Source organism: Jaculus jaculus, chromosome X, assembly GCF_020740685.1.
Source record: "Jaculus jaculus isolate mJacJac1 chromosome X, mJacJac1.mat.Y.cur, whole genome shotgun sequence".
In the NCBI taxonomy this organism is placed as follows: domain Eukaryota; kingdom Metazoa; phylum Chordata; class Mammalia; order Rodentia; family Dipodidae; genus Jaculus; species Jaculus jaculus.
The window spans coordinates 95,775,432-95,803,362 of NC_059125.1; the positions used below are offsets into that span (position 1 = coordinate 95,775,432).

Below are 27,931 nucleotides of genomic sequence, written 5' to 3' on the forward strand. Positions count from 1 at the left end.
TTCCAGGTCCATCCATTTTTCTGCAAATTTCATAACTTCATGTTTCTTTACCGCTGAGTAGAACTCCATTGTATAAATGTGCCACATCTTCATTATCCACTCATCTGTTGAGGGACATCTAGGCTGGTTCTATTTCCCAGCTATTATAAATTGAGCAGCAATAAACATGGTTGAGCATGTACTTCTAAGGAAATGAGATGAGTCCTTTGGATATATGCCTAGGAGTGCTATAGCTGGGTCATATGGTAGATCAATCTTTAGCTGTTTTAGGAACCTCCACACTGTTTTCCACAATGCCTGGACCAGATTGCATTCCCACCAGCAATGTAGAAGGGTTCCTTTTTTTCCACATCCCCGCCAACATTTATGATCATTTGTTTTCATGATGGTGGCCAATCTGACAGGAGTGAGATGGAATCTCAATGTAGTTTTAATCTGCATTTCCCTGATGACTAGTGACGTAGAACATTTTTTTAGATGCTTATATGCCATTCGTATTTCTTCCTTTGAGAACTCTCTATTTAGCTCCATAGCCCATGTTTTGATTGGTTTGTTTGAATCCTTATTGGGCCTATTTCTTAATACCCCCTTTACCCTCCCTCCAAATATATCCTCTGTCCTTGCTTTTCACCTTTTGAAAAATGATCACTTTATGTATTTTCTCATCTAAACATCATGTGCCACACTTGTAATTTTAGCCTGGGCTATATGGTAAGATTCAGGTTCTTAATCATTATTTTGTACTTACAATAGCTATAGTGATGGGGAGAGTCTTGTAGCTTTATTTAGTGTATAAGAAACTCATAATGAAAATTCTAACATGACATCATTTTCATAGATTTTACTATATAAAGTTTGTAAGTATTTTTTCTGCTGTATGTGTGACAATTTTATTCTCAGTTTTCCTTATACATTTGTTCCAGAAGTACTGTTTTAATATTAACATATAAGAATGTTTTCAGAGAAAACTTGTTTCAGTGTTTAAGAGGTTAATGAATACCTGGGAGGCCTTAGAATGCCAGCCTATAGGTGTATCAGTATTAGAGAGCATGCACATGAGGAGAGGCTGCAGGAAACAATAAAGCACAACTTGGGTTTGAATTGAGTATCTACTCTCCATCTTCCTGCCACTAAAACCTGAGACAAATCAGTGACCATCTCTAAATGATTCTCTGTTATAGATAGCACAGTGTGTAACTTTCCTTCTATAAGCTTCTTCAGATTGGGTGTGCTTTTCCAGCAATATGAAGGGAAATTTACCCCCACAGTCCACAGTGCCTATTGTGAACAGTATGACTGGGATTGAAGATGATCACGTGAAAACTTAATTGTACAGAAGCAGATGGATAACTTCAAACTTGGCCCTTAGATCTTATGTAAGGATAAACATAGTCTTCTCTGTGCACCTTACAGCTTACCAGGAATGAACCACATAGTGCTTATTGCTGTGTACTGGTGGGTCATTGTGCCTATTTTATTACTTACAATTTCTGTATTTCCATAATGTATCACAAGTCCTAGAAGTCAGACACAGAGCTGTAGGATTTGAGATTTCCCCTACTGGTTCTCAATCTGCTTTGGTTCAATCATGCACCCATGCCTCCCTTTTGGAATGAGAAATATTTGACAATGTGCCATTAAGTGTTGGAAGTTTGTAACTTGTATTTTGAAGGTGCAGGGCTTAGAGTTAAGAGACTACCTGCATTCCAGATGAAACTTTGGATTTTGGACTTTTGAACAATATTGGGACTGGTAAAGAGTATTGGGACTTTTAATGTTGAACTATATGTATATTCATTATGACATTGCCATGAGTATGCAGAGGTCAGGGGCAGAATTTGAAGGCTTTAATCTTAAATACTCCCCCATACACTCAGGTGTTCATGATTAACCTTCGTAATCGATCCCTAGCTGGTAGAGCCTATGGAGTTGGAGTCCTGCTGGAGGGGATGTGCTATTGGACAAAACTTTACGATGTCATTGTCCATGGCTGTTTAACAGTGAAAGCTAGATCATTTTCTCTAATTCCTCCCTGTTACTATGGAGATTTGATGCCCAGATAGCTTGTCTCTACTGTGCTTTCCCTACCATGACAAAGTATCCTTCAAAAATGTAAGGTGGAAATAAAACGTTACCTTCCATAAGCTGCTTCAGATTCAGTTTTGGTTTGTCGCAGCAACAGGAAGGCAACTATTAAAACCACACAGTCTACAAGGACTAGCATAATATAGGGTTAGGAACAAGACTGACTTATTTGAACTCAAAATTTCTATGGTTGGAACTATACTCCAAGAAAGTTGAGGGACTTCCGGCCAAGATGGCGACCGCCTAGCTGTGCTGCAGATACTGGGGAAAGAAAGGCACGGAATTAAGGGTTATCAGGACCTTCTTTCCAGTGGGAGGGCACAGAGTGGGGAAAAACAGGGAATCACGGATCCCCTCTTGGGTGGGTAGTCTACCCCCCCATACAGCCACCGTGCCCCGCGCCCCAAGCGGCTGTGCTCTGATCGCGTGCCCGCCAGCCCATCGCGTGCCCGCCAGCCCGCTGCGCTGACCACGTGGGGACCTCCGCCGTTGTGCTCTGATCACGCGCGCTGGCCCGCCACGCTGTGCTCGGTTCGCACACCCGCAGGGGCCACCTCTGCTGTGATTAGGTGGCTGCCAGACCCCCCGCTGCTGTGCTCTGATCGCTTGTCCACCGGCCAGCCTCTGCTGTGTCCAGATCCCGTGCCCACATCAGCTGCCTCTGAACTACAATTGCACGTGCAGCAGGCCCAGTCCCACAGCAAGGGTCACACAAGCCCACACTGACACTAGTGCAGCTCAGGTGCCATCCCCTACCTGTCCTTTGCCACCCACCCCCAACTCCCCTGAGGCAGGAGAGCACAGACTGCTTGCAGGTCCCAGTGTTCCCAGCCAGAGTTTGGGCAGCTTCAGGGCTTGCTACCTCAGTCCCCTTTCAAGCTGGAAGGCAGGCAGCTTTGGAGAATTACTGGGTGAGAATTCAGGCAACTTTGGGGCCCCTGTCAGGAAGTAGATATGTGGCTTTGGCAAGAGAGAGCAAAAACCCAGGCCGCTTGCAACTGCCCCAGGCTGCATTGGATTCTCATTGAGATGGAGCCCAGGCTGCTCCACCCACCTACCTGCCCATACACTGACATGGGTAGACCACAGTGCAAAAGAAATAACATGAAAAATAAAATGCAAGAAAATCCAGACAGATCACCCAGTCCAACAAGGATTACATCTAACCAAAACATAGAAGAGTGTTTAGGATTAGGACATCAAGTGGAAGCTATGAGCAATGCAACCCTGACCAACCTACTGCTAGAACTTGCAGGAACGCTACAAAGGACAGATAATCGTGTGGATCCTACTACCATCACTAAGCTACAGCAATATGATAAGACACTGGAAGGAATTCAAAGAGAGCTAAGAGAGTTGAGGGAGTGTGAAAAAAAAAAGAGGAACTTAAAAATCAGCTGGCCACACTAAATGAAAACATAAAGAAATGCAAGCATGATTTCCAAGAATCATCAAGAAAATCAGAAAATGAGGTGTAAAGGGAGCTGGACAGAGCGATGGGGTGATACATAGGAAAGTAGAAGAAAATTCAAACTTAATTGAAAAGTCCAAAACTCGCTAGAGACTCTCAAGAATAGAGTCAGCGAAGTGGAGGATAGAAACTCTGATCTGGAAGACAGGATGAAAGAAACAGTTCGAGAGTCCAAAAATTTCAGTAAGTTCAAAAGTTCCTGTAAACAGAACATGAGGGAATTGTGGGATACACTTAAACGTCCTAATATCAGAATCATTGGAATACCAGAAGGAGAAGAATTTCAGACCAAAGGCATGGAGAACTTAACACAATAATTGAAGAAAACTTCCCCAGTCTCTTAAAAGAAAGGCCCATCAAGATACAAGAAGCAAACAGAATTCCTAACCAACTAGAGCAAAGGAGAAACTCCCCAAGACATATTATCATTAACACTCTAAACATTGACATCAAAGAGAAAATAATAAAAGCATCTAGGGAAAAACAGCACACCACTTTCAAAGGAAACCCCATGAGAATTACTTCCGACTTCTCAATGGAAACTCTGAAAGCTAGAAGGGGCTGGAATGAAACTCTCCAAACTCTAAGAAACTATGGCTTCAAACCCAAACTATTCTACCCGGCAAAAGTCTCCCTTATAATAGATGATGAAAGGAAAACTTTCCATGACAAAACTCAGCTTTACAATTATATGAACACAAAATCAAACCTACAGAAAGTATTCCAGGAAATTCTCCACAGAGAAGAAACAAATAACAAAACACAAATGCCCAGAAGAAGCAGATCACAACAACCAAACCCAGAGGGGACACAAAAAATTTCAAATCCCATGAAATCACCAACACACCTCTACCACCACAACATGGCAGGGATCAAATCAAATCTCACAGTCATCACCCTAAATATTGATGGCCTTAATTCACCCATCAAGAGACACAAGCTAACAGGGAGGATCAAAAAATATGACCCTCAATCTGCTTCCTGCAAGAAACCCACCTTACCACAAAAGACAGAAACCTCCTCAGGGTGAAAGGGTGGAAAACAATATTCCAAGCAAATGGGAATAAGAAACAAGCAGGTGTAGCTATATTAATATCGGATAAAATTGACTTCAAACCAAAAACAATCAAAAAAGACAAAAAGGCTACTTCCTACTTATCAAGGGAACAATCCATCAAGAGGATAGTACAATCATAAATCTGTATGCACCAAACACAGGGGCACCACAGTTCATAAACCAAAACCTACTTGACAATAAAACAGAAATAACCACCAACACCATCATAGCTGGGGACTTCAACACACCATTATCAGTAATAGACAGGTCATCCAAACAGAAACTCAACAGGGAAGTAAGAGAGCTCAAGAAAACCACAGAACACTTAGACCTAACGGACATCTACAGAACTTTCCATCCCAAATTCACAGACTACACATTCTTCTCAGCAGCCCATGGAACATTCTCTAAAAGAGACCATATACTGGACCACAAAGACTGCCTCCACATATTTAGGAAAATCGACATAATTCCCTGCATGATATCAGATCATAATGCTGTATTCCTAGAAATAAGCAACAAAAAAAACCACCAAGAATCCCAACGGCAACAGGAAATTGAATAGCACACTCTTAAACAATAAATGGATAGTGGATAAAATAAAAAATGAAATTGCAAAATTCCTGGAATTGAATGACAATGAGAACACATCATACCAAAACTTATGGGGCACAATGAAGGCAGTCCTCAGGGGAAAATTCATAGCACTCAATGCCTTCATAAAAAAGACAGAAAGATTCCAAATCAATAGCCTAACCATCCACCTAAAGGCACTGGAAAAACAAGAAAAATCCAACCCAAAGAACTCCAGAAGGAAAGAAATAATTAAAATCAGAGCAGAAATTAATGAATTAGAAACCAAGGAAACAATTAAGCAATTGACAAAACAAAGCGATGGCTCTTTGAAAAAATAAATGAGAGTGACAAACCGCTGGCCAATTTGATCAAGCAAAAAAGGAGAGACTCCAAATTAACAAAATTCAAAATGAAAAAGGAGAGATCACAACAGACATAAGTGAAATTGGCAGAATCATCAGGACTTATTTCAAAAAACTCTATTCCACAAAACTGGAAAATGTGGAGGAGATGGATAAGTTCCTGGACGCATATCATCTACCAAAGCTAAACTCAGAGCAGATTAATCACCTCAATGAACTCATCACACTCATGGAGATTGAAAAAGTAATAAAAAAAAAAACCTCCCAAAAAAGAAGAGTCCAGGACCAGATGGATTCCCAGCCGAATTTTATCATACCTTCATGGAAGAACTCAAGCCAATCTTTCTAAAACCGTGCCACACAATTGAAGAACAGGGGAAACTGCCCAACTCCTTCTATGAAGCTAGTATCACCCTAATCCCAAAACTAGGCAGAGATGCCACAAGAAAAGAAAATTACCAGCCTATTTCCCTAATGAACATAGATGCAAAGATCCTGAACAAAATACTCGCAAACCGAATCCGACAACACATCAAAAGCATTATCCAACTTGACCAAGTGGGATTTATCCCAGGAACACAAGGGTGATTCAACATACGAAAATCGGTCAATGTAATACACCACATAAACAAGCTTAAACATAAAAACCACATGATCATTTCGATAGCCGCAGAAAAGGCCTTTGACAAGATACAACATCACTTCATGATCAAAACTTTGGAGAGAATCAGCATGGCCAGTTCACATCTTAACATAATAAAGGCAATATACAAAGCTCCAAAGGCCCAAATAATACTTAATGGAGAGAGATTGGAGGAATTCCCATTGAGATCAGGAACAAGACAGGGATGTCCTCTCTCACCTCTGCTTTTCAATATAGTTCTGGAAGTCCTAGCTCAAGCAACAAGACAGGAGAAGGAAATAAAAGGGATACAATTTGGAAAGGAAGATGTTAAGTTAGCTCTATTCACTGATGACATGATTGTATATGTAAGAGACCCAAGAGACTCCATCCTAAAACTCCTGAAGGTGATTAACTCCTATAGCAAAGTAGCAGGATTCAAAATCAATGCACAAAAAATCGGTAGCATTTTTGTATGCAAATGACAAAGATACAGAAAAGAAATAAAGGACATAGTCCTATTTTCAGTAGCAACAACAACAACAAAAATACATTGGAATAACATTAACCAAGGAAGTAAAAGATCTATACAACGAAAATATAAAAACTCTCAAAAAAGAAATTGAGGAGGACTTGAGAAGATGGAAAGACCTCCCATGCTCCTGGATAGGCAGAATTAACATTGTGAAGATGACAATCCTCTCAAAGGCAATATATAGATTTAACGCAATTCCAATTAAAATCCCTACAATGTTCTTCACAAAGATAGAAAAAAATGATCTCAAAGTTCATATGGAAAAACAGAAGGCCTCGCATATCCAAACATATCCTCAGCAAACGAAATACCTCTGGTGGCATCACCATACCTGATATAAAGCTATACTACAAGGCCATAGTAATAAAAACAGCATGGTACTGGCATAAAAACAGGAGTATAGACCAATGGAATAGACTTGAGGACCCGGATTTTGGGTCAAGCAACTATAGCTACTTGATATCCGACAAAGGCCCGAACAATATAGGCTGGAAAAAAGATAGCATCTTCAACAAATGGTGCTGGACAAACTGGATAACCACATGCAGGAAACCAAAACTTGATCCACACATTTCAACATGCACTACACTCAAATCCAAATGGATCAAAGACCTCAACATAAGACCAGAAACTCGAATACTACTGGAAGAAAATTTAGGACGTACTTTACATGATATAGGAACGGAAAAGGACTTCCAGAAAAACAAACAAACAAACAAAAAAAAACCCAGTGGCTCAAGTTCTTAAACAGTCACTCAACCAATGGGATCATATGAAGCTGAAGAGTTTCTTTACAGACAAGCATATAACAAGCAAAGCCAATAGAATACCAACAGAATGGGAGCAAATATTTGCAGGTTATCCAACTGATAGAGGCCTAATCTCTAGAATCTACAAAGAACTCAAAAGTCTAAACAATAAGAAGACAAATACCCCACTCACAAAATGGAGCTCAGAGTTGAACAGGCAATTCACAGAGGAAGATATACAAATGGCGAACACACACTTAAGAAAATGTTCATCATCCCTAACCATCAGAGAAATGCAAATTAAAACAACTATGAGAATGCACCTTACCCCAATAAGGACAGCCAACATTAAAAGATCAAATGAAAATAAATGCTGGCGAGGATGTGGAGAAGCAGGAACACTCATTCACTGTTGGTGGGAATGTAGGATGGCACAACCACTTTGGAAAGCAATATGGAGACTCCTGAAAAAGCTGACTATAGAGATGCCAACAGACCCAGTTATACCCTTATTGGGCATCTACCCTAAAATCTTCAAACCAAAGGCCAGAGAGATTTGCTCATCCGTGTTTTTAGCGGCTCAATTCATAATAGCTAAAAGCTGGAATCAACCCAGATGTCCATCATTAATAGAATGGATAATGAAGATGTGGTATATCTACACAATGGAATTCTATACAGCAGTAAGAAAAAAAGACGCAAAAAAAATTGAGGAAAAATGGTTGAACCTGGAACAGATCATTGTCAGTGAACTTACCCAATCACAGAAAAAAATTGACACATAGTCTCTCATCTACAACACCTAACCTGAATCTACCCAAGACACCTTACATACCCAGCAAGCACCTCATGGACTAGACAATAGGATGGATGGGGAGGGTGGGGAGGGCATCGATGTGTGGAAAACAGTAATCTGGACCCAAACGGCAATGGTACCATAAAATTCTACTTCCTAAAAGACAGACCAAATGGCTGAACCTTCACTAGACCCTTACAGGAAACACCTAAACCACAAGACACTGGAGAGTGTAGGATCAAGAGTAACCTAAACCTTCTACATCTTCCCTCCCTCCCTATCCCCCCCCTCTCCTCTCTAACTCTTGTATATTAGTTATGTTTTTCGTCAATTTCTTAGTGGGCACTGACCTGTAACCCCCACTTACAGCTTGGGGCTGCCATCCACAATGAGCTTTTGGTCAGAGAAAACTACAAGGTTTCCCAAAACAATGACAGACTTCTGTCAGAGTACTTGATGACCCACCAAAGGCCAGTGGTAAGACCCTATTGCTGAAGACTCCATACGCAGCTGACATGTAAAATGTCAGTCCCCAGACAGTCAGCGTGTCTAGTGTCAGAAGTTGCTACATGGGCGACTGGTGGAAATGACCGGTATCTGTCCAAGCAACTCATTGTCTAACCTAATTAGCAACAAATAACCTGATGTGATGCCCACACAAGTGCAATAGTGGCACACAGCCATGGTGGGGCACGAACTGCTCTTGATTTGGCTAACTGATCCCCTCAGTGGTACGAGACCCATAGCTGGAGCTGGGAATCAAGTCAGAACCATACCCAAACATAAGCCCACTCTCCAATATCAAGCTACCATCAGCCATGGGGTTCAAGAGGGCCTACACCTATCAAACTCTCTATCAAAAAAGTAATTGTTATCTCAGTTTTCTGGGTGCTAACTTACTCTCTGTTGGAGAATCTGCTTCTCTTTTTCAGATAGATGCAGATCCTAAGGAGAGAGCTGCCCCAACATACCTCAAAAGGGGCCCGACTGAAACCAAGGAAAATTGGCGAAATAAGCAAGGGTGATGTTTTCCTGATGAACTGGATACCAGCACAAAGGGGAAGGAGACCAACACAGAGATAAAAATCAACTCCTACCAAATCAGAGAGCCAGAGCCTCAGAGGCCCCCAACACCTCAGCACTGACACAGACCAAAAATGAACCCAACATGGCTCAGGGAAATTTTGCAGAAGAGAGGGCAGAAAGAATGTCAGACTCAAATGTTGGGTCATGATATGCAGAGACATTTATCGTACCAATAACTGTGGGCTAACTCCACAATGCACGACCCATTTACATCAACAAGAAGGGTCCAATGGGAGGGGGTAGATCATGGATGAGCCTAACCAATGTTACCAAACTGCCTGTATTTGCTGAAAAGAAAACTAATAAATTAAATTTAAAATAAATATAGTCAATATAGAAACAGTGCAGTAAAAAAATTTTTTTTAAATAAATAAATAAAAAATTAAAAAAAAAGAAAGTTGAATCTAGATACTTATGAATTCCTTGTGCACCTGATTTGATGCTAGGCTGGTTCATGTCTGAGTATAAAGGCCATAGGATTTGAATAATTTCAGGTGAACACCAAGGTGAATAGCTCATTGAGCAGTGATGCAGGCCATGATTATTATTATTTAAGAAAATGTTCATTTTTATTTATTTATTTGAGAGCAATAGACAGAGAAAAAGAGGGAGAGAGAGAGAGAGAGAGAGAGAGAGAGAGAATGGGTGTGCCAGGGCTTCCAGCCACTGCAAACGAACTCCAGACGGGTGCGCCCCCTTGTGCATCTGGCTAACATGGGTTCTGGGGAATCGAGCTTCAAACCAGGGTCCTTAGGCTTCACAGGCAAATTCTTAACAGCTATGCCATCTCTCCAGCCCCATGATTATTTTTTTAATAAGGAATCTGTGCCATTGCAAGTAAGTCTCTGCTTGTGTAGTTCTAGAGTCTTAGATTTATGGTAATAGCTGTGTTGCAGATGTGTGAGAGATGAGTGATATAGACAGTCACTCGCTGCAAGGGCATGTATAAGTGAGTCATACCTGAGTCTCACAGCCTCAGTGACCTGCACAGAGCTTGGAGATTGACTGGTGTTCCCTAGGTTTACATCAGGGTTGGAACTGATACAGTCAAAACTGAGTTCTATGTCTTAGGCTCACATTTTTCTGCTGGAAATAAGGATCAATTGGTAAATTCCAAATAACTTTTGTAAGAAGGAGTAGAATCTGACCTACACAGTATGATCCAGGATATAGATATAAAGTCACTTGTATTTCCTTTCATAAGACAAGCCTTTCTGTGACAATGCACCAAAGACATCATGAAGAAAGTTAGATAAATATACTTGTATAGAGATGCAAAAAACTTCAGTCAAACATTAGTAACTTAAATAATCAGTACATTAAATATAACACACCTCAACCAAGTCACATGTTACCCATGAAATATAAGAGTGGCTTATTTTTTTCAAATTGATCAGTGATTCACTGGATTAAAGGACTTGGGAAATTATATTATTATCTTAATAGGCACAGGAGAAAAAGCAATAGATGGAATTGAAATTTCACAAGAAATTAGAATCAAATATAACTTATTTTAAGTTTTTGATATGTGGTTTTATTATTTTACTCAGTTCCATCTAAAACCACTGGGATGAAGAGATCCTCTCTTTTTCATTCATCTTCTCACATTGTGTCACTACAAGCCCCTTTATCAAGTAGGTTTTTGTTGTTGTTGTTGTTGTTGTTGTTAATAAATATGAAAAGCAGGGTCACTTATGTATGACGGCTTTAATTGACGAGTCCAGTGATTTTTAAGTGAGAGTACCTATTGCTTCATCCACTAACTTGGGCCATTATTTCTCTGAGCTTGAGTACAAGCCTTGTAGGATTCCAGGAAGGGCAGGGAGCTTGGCTCCGCCTCCCAGCACACTGTGGCTCTGAAGGATCAGGAGTCAGGAGGCCCAAGCCCGGCCAATTGGAGTTTTCTAGGGAGTGTTCTAAATTCCACAGGTAACGGTTGAGAATCTGTTGCTAAGGGAACTTGTGGCGTTTTTACCTTTAGCCGCTTCCAGAAAGAAGAGGCCACCATCGCTGAGGTCCACGGTAAGAAGGTTTTCCTGATCCTCCCGGTTGTGGTACTTTTAACAGTGCAGTGTCCTTTAATAAACTGACCCTGTTTGGGCCCAAATCATCTGGGGCTGAGGTTCAGGGACACATGGGCAGGTGAAGGAGTGGCTCGGCTCCATGTTCCCTCCCCTCCCTTGAGGCAGCACCTTATCCTGAGGCGTGCGCAACATCCGCTGTGGGAGCAATCAGTTCCTCTGCTCTATTAAAGTTCCTCAAACAGCCTTTCTATTTCTATTTAGAAATTTATGCCCCTAGGCTGGGCGGAGTGGCAAATGTCTGTGATACCAGCTTTTCAGGGATTGGGGATTTGGATATCTGGGCAAGTCTGTGCTACGTAGTAAGACCCTATCACACAGAAAAGGACATAATCTTTGCCTACATCTCAGCTTCGTACCCCCCCCACCCCCGGTCTTTTTTTTTTTTTTTTTTTTACTTTCAGCCTTTCAAATTAGTAAGGGCTGAGCCGTATAGGTATTTATTTCCCTTTCTGTTGTGTTTGTTTTATTTCAAAAAATACTGGCTCTATCCGAAAACCAGATAGTATTCATCTAAAGTGACGGGTTTAGTTTCTTATCAAAGGTTCTCTAGAGCACTTAGTCTTTTCACCCAGTTGGTATAATTTACAGGCTGGCCTGCTACTCTGTAATGTTCCTGCCTCAGCCTGCTTACTGTTGGGATTACAGTTGTGTTCTTCTTTCTCTGACTAGTATTTACCCTTTTATTTTCTAATTTCAAAATAAGTTCAGACCTACAAGGGGCTCTTCACCAAGATTTCTCCAGTGTAGGCATTTTATTAAATTATAAAACTACAAAAGTATGTTGTGAACATTAGTGAAATGTTAATGTCATCTACAGTTTAACTGAAAAGTAATATTTTATTTTATATTTATTTATTTTACTAAAATAATGCCACTTTTGGGGGGCTGGGGAGATGGCTTAGCGGGAAAGTGGTTGCCTATGAAGCCTAAAGGCCCCGGGTTCAGGCTGGATTCCCCAGGTCCCATGTAAGCCAAATGGACAAGGGTGCACACGCGTCTGAAGTTCCTTTGCAGTGACTAGAGGCCCTGGCACACCCATTTTCTCTCTTTCTCTGCCTCTTTCTGTCTGTCTGTTGCTCTCAAAGATTTAGGTAAAAATAAACAAAGAATAAAATAAAATAACGCCACTTTTTAAAAGCATGTTATTTATTTATTTGAGAGACAGAGAGAAAGAGAGAAGGAGCATGCCAGAGCCTCCAGCCATTGCAAACAAACTCCAGATGCATGCATCCTCTTGTGCATATGGCCTACATGGGTCCTGGGGAATTGAACCAGGGTCCTTAGGCATTGCAGGCAAGTGCCTTAACTGCCAAGCCATTTCCCCAGCCCAGTAATGACAGTTTTCTTTCAGGATTTCATTCAGGATAATTCATTTCACTTGGTCGTCATTTGTCCTTAATCTTATTCAGGGTGACAGGTGTTCAGCTTTATTGGATTTTAAAGTCATATTTGCAGAGTGTTTATTAATTATCTTGTCATCAGGTTTGTCAAATATTTAAGGTTTATAGTTGCCATATAAATAGCTTGAATTCATTATGACATTTTGTAGATGTTAATGATGGTTCTGGTGTCATTTTCAACCTTGTTTCCTCTTTCTGATTCCTATAGGCCCACTTCCTCTACCTAAACTGGCCCTGCTCATTTTCTTTATATGTGTGTGTGTGTGTGTGTGTGTGTGTGTGTGTGTGTGTGTGTGTGAGAGAGAGAGAGAGAGAGAGAGAGAGAGAGAGAGAGAGAAAGAGAGAGAGAGGGGGAGAGAGAGAGGATGTTTAAGAATAGGTTCTGGGCTGGAGAGATGGCTTAGCAGTTAAGTGCTTGCCTGTGAAGCCTAAGGACCCCGGTTCGAGGCTCGGTTCCCCAGGTCCCACGTTAGCCAGATGCACAAGGGGGCGCACGCATCTGGAGTTCGTTTGCAGAGGCTGGAAGCCCTGGCGTGCCCATTCTCTCTCTCTCCCTCTATCTGTCTTTCTCTCTGTGTCTGTTGCTCTCAAATAAATAGATTAATTAATTTTAAAAAAAAGAATAGGTTCTGCATATGACAGAAACCCATTAATATTTGCTTTTCCATGAATTGACATAGTTTGCTTATTTTGGTGCTTTCTAGTTCCATATATTTTCACACAATTGGAAGGATTATATTTATTCCTTATTGTTAAAACATAATCCATTGTGTACTTAGACCGTATCTTTTTATCCATCCATCTATTAATGGCTGATTCAATTCCCTGATTGTTGAGAAGGGTAACACAGTAAACACATACATGCAGTTATCTCCGTGGGGATAACAAAAGGAGGAGGATACTTAGCTATGCTGTCCAACCGTTCTAGCCTAACTAGCAAAGTCTAGGCCAATGAGAGACCTTGCATCAAAACAAAAAATGGATGGTGTTCCTCAGGACCATCCATCACCTGAGGTTATTCTCACCTCCCCTTGAATACACGTGAATGTGCACCCCTACAGACACATAGACATACATATGCACAAGTGAATTTTTTAAAAGGACAAAATCTTTGAGTAACTTTTTTATCTATGTCCTCTAAGATTGGAGTATGTCTGATTGAAGGAGTGATAGGCTAAAGTTGGATTATTTTATCTTTCCCCCTTTTATGCTGGTGCTGAGTCCAGGGAATCAAGGTCAAAATGTCTGATAGGGGTGACTTCTCCCAAGCTTCCTTTCTTTGTGTACAAGGAACATCTGCTGTCCCCATATAGCTTTGCTGCCTGTAGACATAGAAATGATCTCCCTCCCTCCTGGGGCCCCAAGTTTATAAATCCTGAGATAGATAATGTCCGTGTCAAGAAGCATGTAACAAGTGTGTTTTAGAGTGAGGGAAAATAAAGCAAACAGTGAGATTTGTGTTGTTGGATTAGGCTCAGTGCATTCATATCCTGCTCATATGGAGACAGTCTATCAGAGGGAGGAGGCTGCTGAAACCTAATGCTCTGATGGTCCTGAGATTCTGAATTCTCACTGTCACCAGTATGGAACCATATGCCACATAGTTAGCTGTATATTCATAACTGTGAGCAAACATCAACTATGGGCCTCAGTCTCCTCACTTACCCTATAGTGATCAAGTTTATTCATTGTATAAATGATAGGACCTCTGAGTAGTCTACCCATCACTGCCTGAGCATCTGCCACCTGAACTCCTGACTACCTGTGTCTGCAATTAACCCTCCTCATAATTTCATTCTTTAGCCAGAGCCCACTCAGGAGCTCTGGCAACCTGTCCCATGTTCTTCAGCTTTTAAAAATTTAGTTATTTATTTGAAAGTCAGATGATAGATAGTTGGATCGATGATTGATTGATAGATAGATAGATAGACAGATAGATAGAAAGATAGACAGATAGACAGATAGATAGGTAGATAGATGATAGGTAGATAATGGGTGCCACCTCAAACAAAATCCAGATACAAGCACCACCTTCATTGGGATTTACGTAGGTACTGGGGAATCAACCTCAGCTTGTTAGGCTTTGAAGGATGGAGCCTTAGGTGCTGAGACATCTTTCCAGCATATCTTCTGATTTATTTGGACTTCTCATTGCTTTCAGATCACCAGAGTAGTTCTGTCTTAACAATTGGCTCCTCTCAAGATGATCTCTGCTATTCTAGTTTCTTTACTCATTTCTGTGAAACAATACCAGGGAGGAAACAGGTTCAGGAGGGAAACGTTTTATTCTGGCTTAAAGTTTCAAAAGGGGTTGCCTTTCTTCGTAGCAGGAAAGGCATCGTGGAGTAGCAGGAGGCTGGCTCATCATACTGCAATCTGTTCAGCAAGCCAAGAGAGCAAAAACTAAGACTTTGCTATAAACCTCAAAGCCCACCTGCAGTAACCCACTTCCTCCATCAAGACCCCTCTTCCTAAACATACCATAACCTTCCTAGTCAAGACCACGAGATGGGGACCAAATTTTCAAACACATGAGCCTATGGTGGACAGTTCCCATTCAAATCCCAATACCTGGCTATAACATTTTGAGACAAGAGGAGTGATAGAAGTGATTTCTTCTCCAGTGTTGACCTGTAGTGAAGGTGGAGTCCATGCTATGGCAATGTTACCGATTTTAAGGTTTGTGACTATTTGCCAGTTACCCTTTTGTAGGAATCCCAGTGTCTTGATCAGGGCCTCTTGATTCTCATTTTGCGTGGGGCTTTTCCTTCCATTTGTCCACTATGGAGCTGGTGCTGGGAGCTTGTGCTGCTTGATACTTCTGGCTTCAGAACCTTTTTGCTTCTCTACACTTTTCTGTTGTCCTAACACCAGCCTGGTCATGTACTCTCTTCTTCTTCTTCTTCTCCTTCTCCTTCTCCTTCTCCTTCTCCTTCTCCTTCTCCTTCTCCTTCTCCTTCTCCTTCTCCTTCTCCTTCTCCTTCTCCTTCTCCTTCTCCTTCTCCTTCTCCTTCTCCTTCTCCTTCTCCTTCTCCTTCTTCTTCTTCTTCTTCTTCTTCTTCTTCTTCTTCTTTTTCTTCTTCTCTTTTTTTGTTTGCTTATTTTTGTTTCATTAAGTCATGACCTCATGAAGCATAGCTGGCCTCAAAATCACTATGTACCTAGGGATGACCGTTAATTCCTGACCTTCCTGTCTCCACTTCAGAAGTGCCAGTATTAAGGATGTGTTTCCATACTTCAACTTTGACCTTGACTCTTTTCACTCACTATGTGTGTATGGAAGCTTCTAATCTTCCAATCTATTCCCATATTTCATCTTCTCTTATGCCTAGATTGTAAATATTCAGTAGTGACAAATATGTTTTGTTATCCTCCCATTTGCCCCACTTTTGGGCCAAAAATATTTGGAGGGTCACTGAGTATATGGTATTTGACACAAGACAGAGGAAATCCTCTGAAGACTGAAAACTTCAGATTCAACAGCTAACTGTGTTTATACTCTGGATTGTGAAACATTTCCATTATTCAGAGAAGCCAAGCTCTACAAACGTAAATATCTTAAGAAATATAACCCCATATGTCTTCCCTTCTCCTGTATTGTCATTTACTATCCTTTTGCTGTAGAGAAAACACACCCCTTCAGTTTTAGGTCTGAACTTTCTGTCAGGCATTTTGCACAAACGTGAGATATTATGTTCTTTCAGTGTCTTTTTTTAAAGTTTATTTTTGCTTATTTATTAGATAGAGAGAGAGAGAGAGAATGGGCACACCAAGGCCTCTAGTCATTGCAAACAAAACTCCAGACACATGTACCACCTTGTGCATATGGCTTACACGGGACTTGGGGAATCGAACCTGGTTCCTTAGCCTTCACAGGCAAGCACCATAACCACCAAGCCTTCTTTTCAGCCCCTATATGTTCTTATATTACCTTCTTACATGAAGAATAGCAGACTTTACATATTTCTTTCTTTGTATTTTCAAATGATAGCTGTCTTGGAAAATATTCCCTCCCATTTCATATAGATTTTCATTAGTTTTTTTTTTTTTATAGATACATCTGACTCATTCATTAAACCATTAACCATTGTATAGGCTCTTTTGGTATGGGCTATTCACCAAAGGTACAGGATCTCATATCAAAAATAATCACTCAGTGAATATCTTGGGTGTATGCATTTTTATGCTTAGTGGTGATGTACATCACAGTACATTGCGAGAAGTATGACTGAGATTGTTGTGCCCAATAGTTAAGATCACATGTAACCATGTTAAATACTTTTATATTTTTCATGGAAAACTTTTACTAGCTTTCATTTCTACTAGCAATGAGTGAGAGTGATTGTATTCCCACAGCCTCGCTAGCAGAAGTTATTCCCTTACATTTAAAACTTTTGCCTATATGCCTGCCACTGAATTGGAGCTCACTAGAATTTTAATTCACATGTATCTAATTGCCAATAAATTTTGGCATTATACCATTTGTCTGAGTACTCTTTTTAGTTTAATTATATTTTTCGTTAGAGAATTTTAGATATTATTATGACATTTCCAAACACAATGCATTTTAATTGATTATCCTTCCACTCTATCTCGTTGTTCATCTATCCTCATTGTGTCTTCCCACCTTTTTCTGTTGACATATCACGTGTTTCCTTTCACCATACTCCCACCCTTTTCTTCTCATCTCTTAATACCAGTTCTTGGTCACCGTGGCTAGTTTGAATATGAAGTGTCCTCCATGGAATCACATGTTTTAATACCTCAGTTGGTGGAGCTGTTTGGGAAGGTTGCAAAATCTTTAGGACAGTGAGCATTGCTGGAGGAAGTGTTTCCTTAGGGTGGGGATTTATAGTTAGTCCTCCTTGCTGCTGCTGTCTTTCTCTCTCTACCTCCTCCCCACTGATGTGCTGATATGGTTGCTGGCTTTCGGTTCCTATTACACTTTCTCCATGATAGACTCTACTCTCTGACCCTATAAGATGAAATAAATCTTTTCCTTCTCTAAGTTGCTCTGGCTATAGATTACCATCATTAATTATAAGCTAACTGCTCTGAACTGGTACAGTTAGAAAGATACTTGGAGGGCAAGTCCCATTAAAGTCTCCAGATAGAAAGATTTTTAATTCGTTTGAAAGACAGAAGCCTGAAAGAAGATTGCTGAAAGTACTCTTTGCTTCTCATTGTTACCATTCAGCAGCTGCCACAGCTGTGGTCCAAGACCAGTCCTCATCCTAATGTTGTAGTAGAATGTGGTAGCATCCTCCATGTGGCACTGGTTTTGGAAGAATGAAAAATGCTAAATGTCTTAGTACTATGTTTTACATGTCTGTCTTACCCCAAAGGATTTCCATGTCACCTTTATTATATACTATTTTCCATTTCCTTCTCATTCTGGGTCTTGTGCTGTCATTTGACTGTTTTTCTGTTCTTACTCCCTGAAATGTAGTCATTACAGATTTTAATTTTAATGTGTGGGAATATGTGATATATAAGTGTGCTTCATGTGTGTCGATGCATATGCACATGTGTATGCTTTGTGAAGCCACAGGACAATCTTGAGTGTGCTCCTTAGTAATTTTATCCATTCTTTATTTTTCACTTTTGAGACAGGGTCTCTCATGGGCCTGAATATTACCAGATAGGTCAGACTAGGTGATCAGCAAGCCTCAGATCCACCAAGGACTGTCTTCCTTGCACTGAGATTACATGTGCATACCAAAGCACCTGACATTTTTATGTGGTTTCTAGGGATTGAACTCAGGAACTTATGCTTATTGAAACACTATATGTACTGAGCTATCTTCCTAGCCCTCAAAAATTTGTGGGGCTTGAGAGATGGCTTACTGGTTAAGCACTTGCCTGTGAAGCTTAAGGACCCCGGTTCGAGGCTTGATTCCCCAGGACCCACGTTAGCCAGAAGCACAAGGGGGCGCACATATCTGTAGTTTGTTTGCAATGGCTGGAGGCCCTGGCACACCCATTATCTCTCTCTCTCTCTCTCTATCTGCCTTTCTTGCTCTGTCTGTCACTCTCAAATAAATAAAAATTTAAAAAAATTGTATTATTCTTACTTATCTAATATCACAAGTCCTCTGTTATTTAACTTTCTTTTCATTATTTAATTGCTATTTATTCATATATTTATTCACATATAAGAAATTTAGAGTAAAGTTGTCTAACTCCATAGAATGTCTGTAGGTATTCTTTTTATGTATTAAGTGTATTCTTTGTATGGGCACATAAAAGTATGGAATGCCTAACAAACTTGCATGTCCTCCTTGCACAGGCCCCATGCTTCTCTGTATCATTCCAATTTTAACATATATGCTGCAGAAGTGAGCACTGTAGGTATTTTTGAAATTAAATTAAGTTTATACACTACCTTAGGGATGTATGTTGGCTGTGTGTATGTTGGTGAGGTGTGTGTGCATGACTGTTTGTGTTTCTATGTGTGGTGGCAGAATGGTGTACACATGTATATGCACATGGATTGAGGCCAGAACTTTAGGTTGTCTGTCTTCCCTAAATATAGAACACGTAGTTTCATATAGTTAGCCAGAAAACTCCAGTGCTCTTTGTACCTCCATTCACCCAACGTTTGGACTGCAGAACTTCACTTTTACAATGGTAGCAGGAATTTGAACTCAGGTCCACAGGCCTGAGTGGCAAGAACTTTACACACTGAGCCATTTTCCCTGACATATTTGATGTAGAATTTGTTAGAGAAAAATCAACGTGGGCTAGAATTCTTTCAGGTTCCTTAAATTGGATACTGGATCACTGGTTAAACCAGATTTGAGGCACATCCACAGCTGATCTTTTGAACTGAGTTGCCTGAATGTTCATAGATTCCCCCAGGAACATGCTGACCTTGTAAAGTGGCGTGAACATCAAATTCCGAAGCATTCTTCCATAGTGATTGGAACAACTTGTGAAACCAGCCCCTGTGCTTCCCGAGACCGTAAAATTGCTTTGAATACAGTTTGAATTTTGTGTCACAGAATGAATATCAGTCCCCAACAAAGGATATATAATTAACCTTTCTTGCCTTCTAATGTACACAAGTAGACCATCTTTTAAAACTGTGGACCATGTCTTCAGGCCTGTTTGATTGTTACATATCTCTTGATATTGCAGTCCTAAAAAGACTCAAGAAAATATAATTCTTCATTCTTGACTAATGTGTTTTGGTCATAACAAGTTTTCGTACCCAAGGTCAATGTCTTAGTACCTCTTAGTGTGTGACTGCTTAAACAAAGTCCCATAAATTAGGTAAGTAACAAGCAGAGGTCTTTTTTGTTTTTGAGTGGTTTTCCTTAGAATTTTACTTCATTTTGCTCAGTTTTTGTGGTATTGCATTGTTATTGGAAAATATCTAGTATTGTTGTTATATTTTCTGTCATTCAGTGCAATCCAGACTTTTTAGCCATTTTGTACGTTTTTGAGGTGGAAAGGAAAATTATGAGTGTTTTGATTGTCTGTTTCTTTTACAGCTTATGATAATGTTCTTTTCCCCTTTGTTTTCTTTCCCCATAATCCCAAAAATCTCTGATAATGCTGCTGGCATCCTCTTTGCGGTTATGGTTTCCACTAAAGCTTTGTTTCAATGACTGCACTTTTATTAATTTTAATTTAAATTGATTTTATGTTTATTTATTTATTTCACAGAGAATGAAGGGGGAGGGAGAGACAGAGAGAGAGAGAGAGAAGAAGAGAGAGAGAGATAGAATGGGCATGTCAGGGCTCCAGCCACTGCAAACAAACTCCAGGCGTATGCGTCCCCTTATGCATCTTGCTAATGTGGGTCCTGGGCAATCGAACCCGGGTCCTGGCTTTGTATGCAGATGCCTTTACTGCTAAGCCATCTATCCAACCCCAATTTTTAAAAATTTAATTGAGAACTTTAATATTTGAACATATTGCACATTAGTTATATTCCCATCATGTTATACTCATATGTACCCTCTTCCCTGCTCCATTACCTCAGTGGGGGTGTTGGTGATCACTTCAGGATCCTGTGGTGGAAACAACGCCTCAGAGTATTTTTCCCACCAGGTGGCTTTTACTTCTCTATCCCTCCCCACCCCCATTCTTCAATGCGGGCTGAGCTTTGCAGGTTGTGTTATTATTGTCCTTTAATGTTGATCTCTCAGAAGATTCTAATTTTCTGTTTTGATGAGTTTTATGTATACTTAGTTTTACTGCCACCTCCCTAAAGGAGGTTCTCTGGTCATCAGAGCAGAAATCATATTCAATTCACCACTTGTGTAGTATTTTCTTTGTCCTGGGGGATGTGATAGAGAAGGCAAGAGCTCTTGCTAGGCAGCTGGCTTTCCTTTCTTGTCACTTTGAGGGGTCCTGGTTTCTCTGTGGTGTTCCAGTCCATATGTAAAAAGCAGATTCTTTAGCTATGAGTGAGATCAGCATGGATCAAAGGAGAGAAACCTAGACATGCAAAAGACTTTTTGACAGGCATAACCTCTCCTTTTAACTAATGAACAGTGCAAGCTTCCATCCAGGCTCTATAATCTTCCAAGCCATAGGTTTCTTACTTGGTTCCCTCTCACTGAGCAGGCCACATATCCATTAACAGAACAGTTGATTACCCTCATAGTCTGTGTGTCTCTATTGCACTGGCAGGAGCGTTTTGCATGGCTGGTGGATATTTGTAGCCATCTGGATCCTCTGCTTGTTCACTTCATTGGTGACTTTCTAGCTTTATGAGAGCTCTCCTGTAGGGAGGTGGGAGGTGGTGTCCATCTCAACTCAAGCCTGATCTCTCAATGCCCTGTGATCATAGCCTATAGTGTTCTCAGCAATAGGGTCTTCCTATTTAGCTGTGGTGGGCAACCAAGAGCTTCTTCAGTTGCCTGTGCTGTTTGGGGGAGTTCATGAGCTTCATTCTACACGAGTTCTCTGTTGGGGTGTTGGGGGTAGCACAGTTTTGTCACTGGGATTTACCAGTGGTAGCCAATCATTTTTAGGTAATTATTTCTCCACCCTGCAAGGCACTTTGGCCCTGAGGTACCAATTTTTGCCATCTTTAATATTGTGTGCCTCTACCCTCAGCCTCCCTTATCCCCTTCCCTCATCAAAATACCCCCGTTATGCTTTGCCTTGACTTGCCTGTATAAAATCCCTTCTACTGATCCCTCCCTACTTGTCCACTCTCAAATTCACATTCTAGCATACTATTCAGTACTACTGATGCTTACTACAGCTTACAAGCACATAAAAAAAATTTCCAAGTTAGGATTTCATATGAAAAGAGAACATGTACGCCGGGCCTGGTGGCACACGCCTTTAATCCCAGCACTCGGGAGGCAGACATAGGAGGATCGCTGAGAGTTCGAGGCCACCCTGAGACTACATAGTGAATTCCAGGTCAGCCTGAGCCAGAGTGAGACCCTACCTTGAAAAAACAAAAAGAAAAGAGAACATGTGTTCCAACCCTGACATAGCTTACAAGACCAAGGCATTTATTTCAAGCTTACAGATCCAGGGGAAGTTCCATTAATGGTGGCAAAAGCTACTTTCATACATCCAAGCAGAGAGAAACATCCAAACAGCCAAAAAAGCCAAATTCAGCAAGCAAGATCAAACTGTCTTTGGGCTTCCAGATATTCTGATTTTGTGCAATGTAAATTTTTGATATTACAGCCTTATGATTTTCTCCATTTTGTTAAAGGATGCAAGGAATGGCAGAACAACCGCACCCGGGGGACCTGAAAGATGGCAGTCCTGGTTTTTAATATTTTATTTTTATTTATTTGTTTACTTGACAGAGTAAGAGGGAGAGAGAGAAAGAAGGACACGCCAGGGTCTATAGCCACTGCAGACAAACTCCAGATGTGTGCGCCCCCTTGTGCATCTAGCTAATGTGGGTCTTGGGGAATCAAACCTTGGTCCTTTGGCTTTGCAGGCAAATGCCTTAACCACTAAGCTATCCCTCCAGCCCAATTTTCTGCATTTTATTGGGGTCTATTGCAACATTTCTATTTTTAATCTCTAATATTTCTGAGTAGTATCTTCTCTGTTTTTTTTTTTTTAATCAATTTGGCCAAACTTATTTGTTTGTAAGAACTGCTATTCATCTCATCACATTTTTAAACTCTTTTCTTTGTTTTTAATTCATTGATTTCTGCCCTGAACTTGATTGTTCTTGTTTTTTCAATGCCTTCAGATTTATTTAGTTATTCATTTATGATCTCCAAGTTTGTGATGTTAGACATTTAGAGCTATACACATCTTTCTTCAACCTGTTTTCATTGTGTCCTATAATTTTGGAATGTTGTGTTTTCATTTGCATTTAGTTCTCAGAATTTATTTTGAATTCCTTCTTAACTTGTTCAATTACCTACATTAGCCAGGCAAAGCTCTTTCTCACCCTCATAAGCCAAACCTCACAGTATTTAATTCCTACTGCATTCAGATGTTTCAACTCTGACCAGAATAGTTCAGTAAACTGTACTTACAGCATTGCAAGGCGTCTCTTCGGCCAAGGTTTCAAATCCATCCACATTCATCTTAAAAATTAGCTCCAAAAGGCCAGTGGGAACACATTTATGTTTCTAGTAGCAGAAGTCCCACTGCTCTGGTACCAACTTGCTGTTGCAGTCAGGTCGCATGACTGACTGGAAAAACCCTACCAAGAGCAGCTTTTGGGAAAACAAAAGTTTTATTTTGGCTTACAGACTTGAGAGAAAGCTGCATGATGGCAGAGGAAAATGATGGCATGAGCAGAGGGTGTACATCACCTCCTGGCCAACATCAGACAGACAACATCAGCAGGAGAGTGTGCCAAATACTGGCAAGATGGAATTGGCTGTAATATCCACAAACCTGCCCCCAAGAGTACACACCCTCAAGGAGGCAGGTGTTAATCGCCAAATCTCCATCAGCAGGGAACCTAGCATTCAGAACACCTAAGTTTATGTGGGACACCTGAATCAAACCACCACGCCCACCTACTACCCTCCTTTGTTCTCCCTTTCTCATCTCCCTCCATTGAACCTCTACTTTGACTGTACTATTCTCTCTTATATATTGACTATGTTTTCTTTTGCTCTGTTCTATCATCTATGACAACCTGGGAGTTGCCCAATATTATGCTGGTCTTGTGCAAATAGTGAAAACTACTGTGAGGTCATGAATATAGTGTCAACTTTATGTCTGGGAGATACCATTCTAAACTACTCTTCCCCATACTCTGGCTCTTACATTTTTCCCCACACTTCTTCCTCTGTAGTCCATAAGCCATTGGAGAATATGAGAGAGATGTCTTATTAATTGCTGAAATCTCAAATATCACTTCTCGCTATTTTGATGAGTTTTGAGTTTTGATTCACCTCAGCAGTACCATCATTTAAATAGAGAGACTTCTCTGACTAAAAGTGAGAGAAAACTAATACATATGTATAGACATATGTATTTAGCACACAATTTTTTTCCTTGAATCTTGAGCTTAATGGCAACAATCTTTTCGCATGTAGTGTGTGTGTATGTGTGCATGTGCATGTAAATATGTGTGAGTGTGTGTGTGTGTGTGTGTGTGTGTGTGTACTATGTGTGATGTGGTGATGTGTGTGGACCTATACATTATGCATGTGTGAGTACAGATGAACATGCCTCATGCACATGTATGTGGAGGTCAGTGGAGAAAATCAACTTTTAACCTCTCTCTTCTGAAATTATTTGCTTAAGCAGAGTCTGTTTGAATTCAGAGCTTCCATTTTCAGTCAGCAAGCCCAGAGACATTCTCATTTCTCCCACCCTCCCCAAGACTGGAGCTCCACGCAGGCATGCCCTTGCCTAGCTTTCCACATGGTGGCTGGAAATCAAATGTAGCTCTTCTCAGGTACTCATACTTGCAAAGCAAGCACACTTACCCACTGTTTGGCGTGTAATTATATGTTAAGTTTAATATCGTACCCATCTGCCTTCATGAGTATCTCTTATAGTGTCGGTCTGTCTTCACCTGCTTCAAAGCATGGTGATGGTCATGTGACAGATCATATGCTGATATTTCATTCTTTACCTCTTTGCCCAGACATGTTTTGGTGTGTTGGCACTGTCTTGAAGACAATGAAGAGGACACAGATTTTGTGTTAGATTACCTATATTCTTCTGGATTATTTGTATCCTTTGTAAAAAAAATTTTGGAAGCTAGGTAACTAGGTGAGTAACATTGTTTTTTGCTTACTTAATGCTAATTCCTAATGCCATTTTATCATATGTAGAGACCCCTATAATGAAAGTCAGTTTCAAGAGTATGCTGATAGTAGAGTTGTACATAAATAATTGGCTGTTTCACAACATATTTATTGTGTAAATATTTTGTGCATTGCTACGATTGGTGATAAAATACTCTGGATATGTTGTAACGGATTCTTAATGTTTCTTACCATGATATAGGTTTCTGACGATGGAAGGAAAAGAGCCAGAAACACTACTAGAACTTGCTGCACAGTGTCTACTGGGCAATGAACCTGCAACAATTGGTGCCCTTGGGGAGATCCCAAGAGAACTTTATATGCCATTGTTCAAGGCTGCCCTCAGGGGTGGTCATAAGAAGACACTAACAGCCATGGTCAAATTTTGGCCTTTTGTCTGTCTCCATATTGGTAAATTAAGTGTACCGGCGCCACGCTGTGATGTCTTAAAAGCTATGATTGATGGTCTTCAGGTCCTTCCTGCACAGAACTCTGATTCTTGGTAAGACTGTGTATGAAAGAGACGTGGTAAGACAGCAGAACATTATGAAGGAGCATACCAATCTCTCTGAGATAGTTAAGCATGATTACTGAAGAAGTATGAGATTATTAGCTAACACTTGGGGTCATCTTGAAGGCAGCTGATGTACAGTGTAGATTATGAAATATAAATGAATTAGGCTGCACTAAATGGATTTGTGTATTTGGTAGCAAAGCATAGAAGAAAGACATGACACTAAATTGGAGAACAGTGGATAGAAAAATAACAAAGGATGTTGACTTTGCATGGACAAATTGCCAAGTGGTTAGCATAATGTGTACAGAGCAAGGATTAGGGAAAGTTTCCCTGCATGTCATCCCAATGCCGCTGGATTACATTAAGGCTTGTGCCCTCACAGGTGTGTTATCTCTTCTTTTCCCCACAGGAGGCCAAAACTGAGGATCCTAGATTTAAGGCAAGATGTTGGCTGCAGGACAACGTGTCCTGAGATGATTACCAGGGCCTCTAAGTGCTTCCATTCTTGTGCTTTCTCGGAACACTCTATTCTGAAAGTAGAAGCCCAGCATAGTATTGCCACCTCAGAGACTGAGACACAGTCAGTAAGGGAATTACTAGTGGACCTTTCCCTTGATGGTTCTTTGAAGAAAAATGACTTCAATACATTGCTTTTTAGTAAAGTTCAGCAGAGCTTAGGGTTGCTACATCTCTGTTGTCGAGATCTGAAAATTGATACACCATCTTACTACAAAAGTACAGTAGAATTTCTGGATCTGGTTTGCATTGATCACCTGGCAGTTGAGCATGCTTCTCTGAGTGAAGTTACAACACTTTTATCTGAAATGGTCCAACTGTACAGTCTTAGTTTGTCTAAAATCACTTGCAAATCTCTGAAAGGGAAAATCTTCAGAACTTTTATCATGCATCTTGCACGAATGGACCACCTCAAGGAATTTAAATTCTCTTCAACTTGTCTGACAAATAAACTTGCAAACATTATCAGGTAAGGGTTTCAGAAACACATCTGTGTTTCCTATACATGGTTATTAATTCAAAACAGAAATCATTCTCGGGCAATGCTTGGCTTCTTAATACACTTTGCTCTTTCTACTCAAGCATGTGTGATGCTGGAAGCTTAAAACTATCCAGCCCCAAAGTGAACCTCATACCATATTTCTGAGACCGAACTCTACAAATAGCTAGTCAATCATGTACAGACACTATGATGTGTCTATAAATATATTTGTGAACAAAATCGGTCTCTGTCATTCTATGGAAGAAACATAGAACTTGAGACAGGGAAATCATTCATGCTGCAGCAGTGATGCATATATTCATAGTCTAATACCCATAGTGCAAAATGTCAGGCAATTGTCCTGATGTATGATTCACCAAAGGTTGGGACGTGAATGTGGAGATTGTCCTCTAGAGACTGGTCCAACTAATTTCATTTGGAAGCTGTATGTGTTGAGTCTACATCAGTTAGGTGATCTAGAAGTACAATATGTTCTTGACTTGTTCTTTCTCATAATCATCCTTAGAAGTATATTGCGCCAGCTTCAAAACTGAAAATCAATATCTGAGCAGAAGAGTAACTTTCTCTAAACCACATGTCTATTAAGTGAATTAAAATGCTTTGTGGACTACTATTGTAATATATGTATAAAATAGTTTAGTTTAGGTTCATAGACATGCATACCTTCCCTCTTATAATCATCTTTCTTCAGAGACATCATTATATTTTCTTTCAACAGAGGCCTGCCACGTGATCTTGATTTCCTGTACCTGACTTTCTGTGAACTCTCCCACAAAGACTTCAAAATTTTGTCCCAGAGCCCTCTTGCCAAACATCTAAAGCTATTGAATGTCAGTGACAACCCCATGTATTTTGAAGATTTTGAGCCGTTGAAAACTCTTCTAGAGAATCTTTCAGGTACCCTACAACATCTAGAGATAAATCATTGTCTGTTAACAGATTCCACAATCACTGATCTCCTCCCAGCCCTAAGCCACTGTACCCAACTCCGACATTTCAGCTTTACGTCTAACCCCATCACAACTTCCATGGTCACCATGATTTTGCAGCAGTTAACACCCCTGATGGAACTGAAATGTGTATACTATCCTGTCCCTATTGATTGTTATTATGGATGGTATTTTCAAGGCCATATAGACCAACAGAAGTTAGACGACTTACAAGCACAAGTGAAAACAGTGCTTAGAGAAGCAGGGAGGGAAGAAATGAAATGTATGACTTATATTGACAATTCTCATGGAACAATACCATTTCAACACTGACATGTGGCCCTTTGAGCACTCAGTTCTCTTTCAGAAAACAAAAAGTCCCCAAGCATATGATTCTCCTGTTCCTGAAACAGAGAGTTCAACGTGTTT

General features: G+C 40.4%; 1 protein-coding gene and 1 non-coding gene across 2 annotated transcripts; one reads left to right on the forward strand and one right to left on the reverse strand.

The window, feature by feature from the left end:
- Window positions 1–1,244: 1,244 nt before the first annotated feature.
- LOC123456556 (melanoma antigen preferentially expressed in tumors-like) lies at window positions 1,245–27,835 on the forward strand. Its single transcript, XM_045139916.1, has 7 exons — window positions 1,245–1,316; window positions 1,878–2,000; window positions 11,295–11,361; window positions 14,985–15,168; window positions 25,241–25,540; window positions 25,965–26,540; window positions 27,292–27,835. Exons 1-7 carry the CDS (start codon window positions 1,245–1,247, stop codon window positions 27,833–27,835), a joined length of 1,866 nt encoding a protein of 621 aa, XP_044995851.1.
- LOC123456892 lies at window positions 19,068–19,169 on the reverse strand. The gene has a single exon (XR_006634761.1). It is a non-coding gene; the product is annotated as a U6 spliceosomal RNA (small nuclear RNA).
- Window positions 27,836–27,931: the final 96 nt, after the last annotated feature.

Bases quoted from the DNA above. Each gene is read 5' to 3' on its own strand.
- LOC123456556 (XM_045139916.1), top strand. From the start codon at position 1,245: ATGAAGGGAAATTTACCCCCACAGTCCACAGTGCCTATTGTGAACAGT. The intron at 15,169-25,240 runs GTAGCAGGAGGC...ACCATGATATAG, and splicing joins AGCAGGAAAGGCATCGTGGA to GTTTCTGACGATGGAAGGAA. The intron at 25,541-25,964 runs GTAAGACTGTGT...TTTTCCCCACAG, and splicing joins GCACAGAACTCTGATTCTTG to GAGGCCAAAACTGAGGATCC.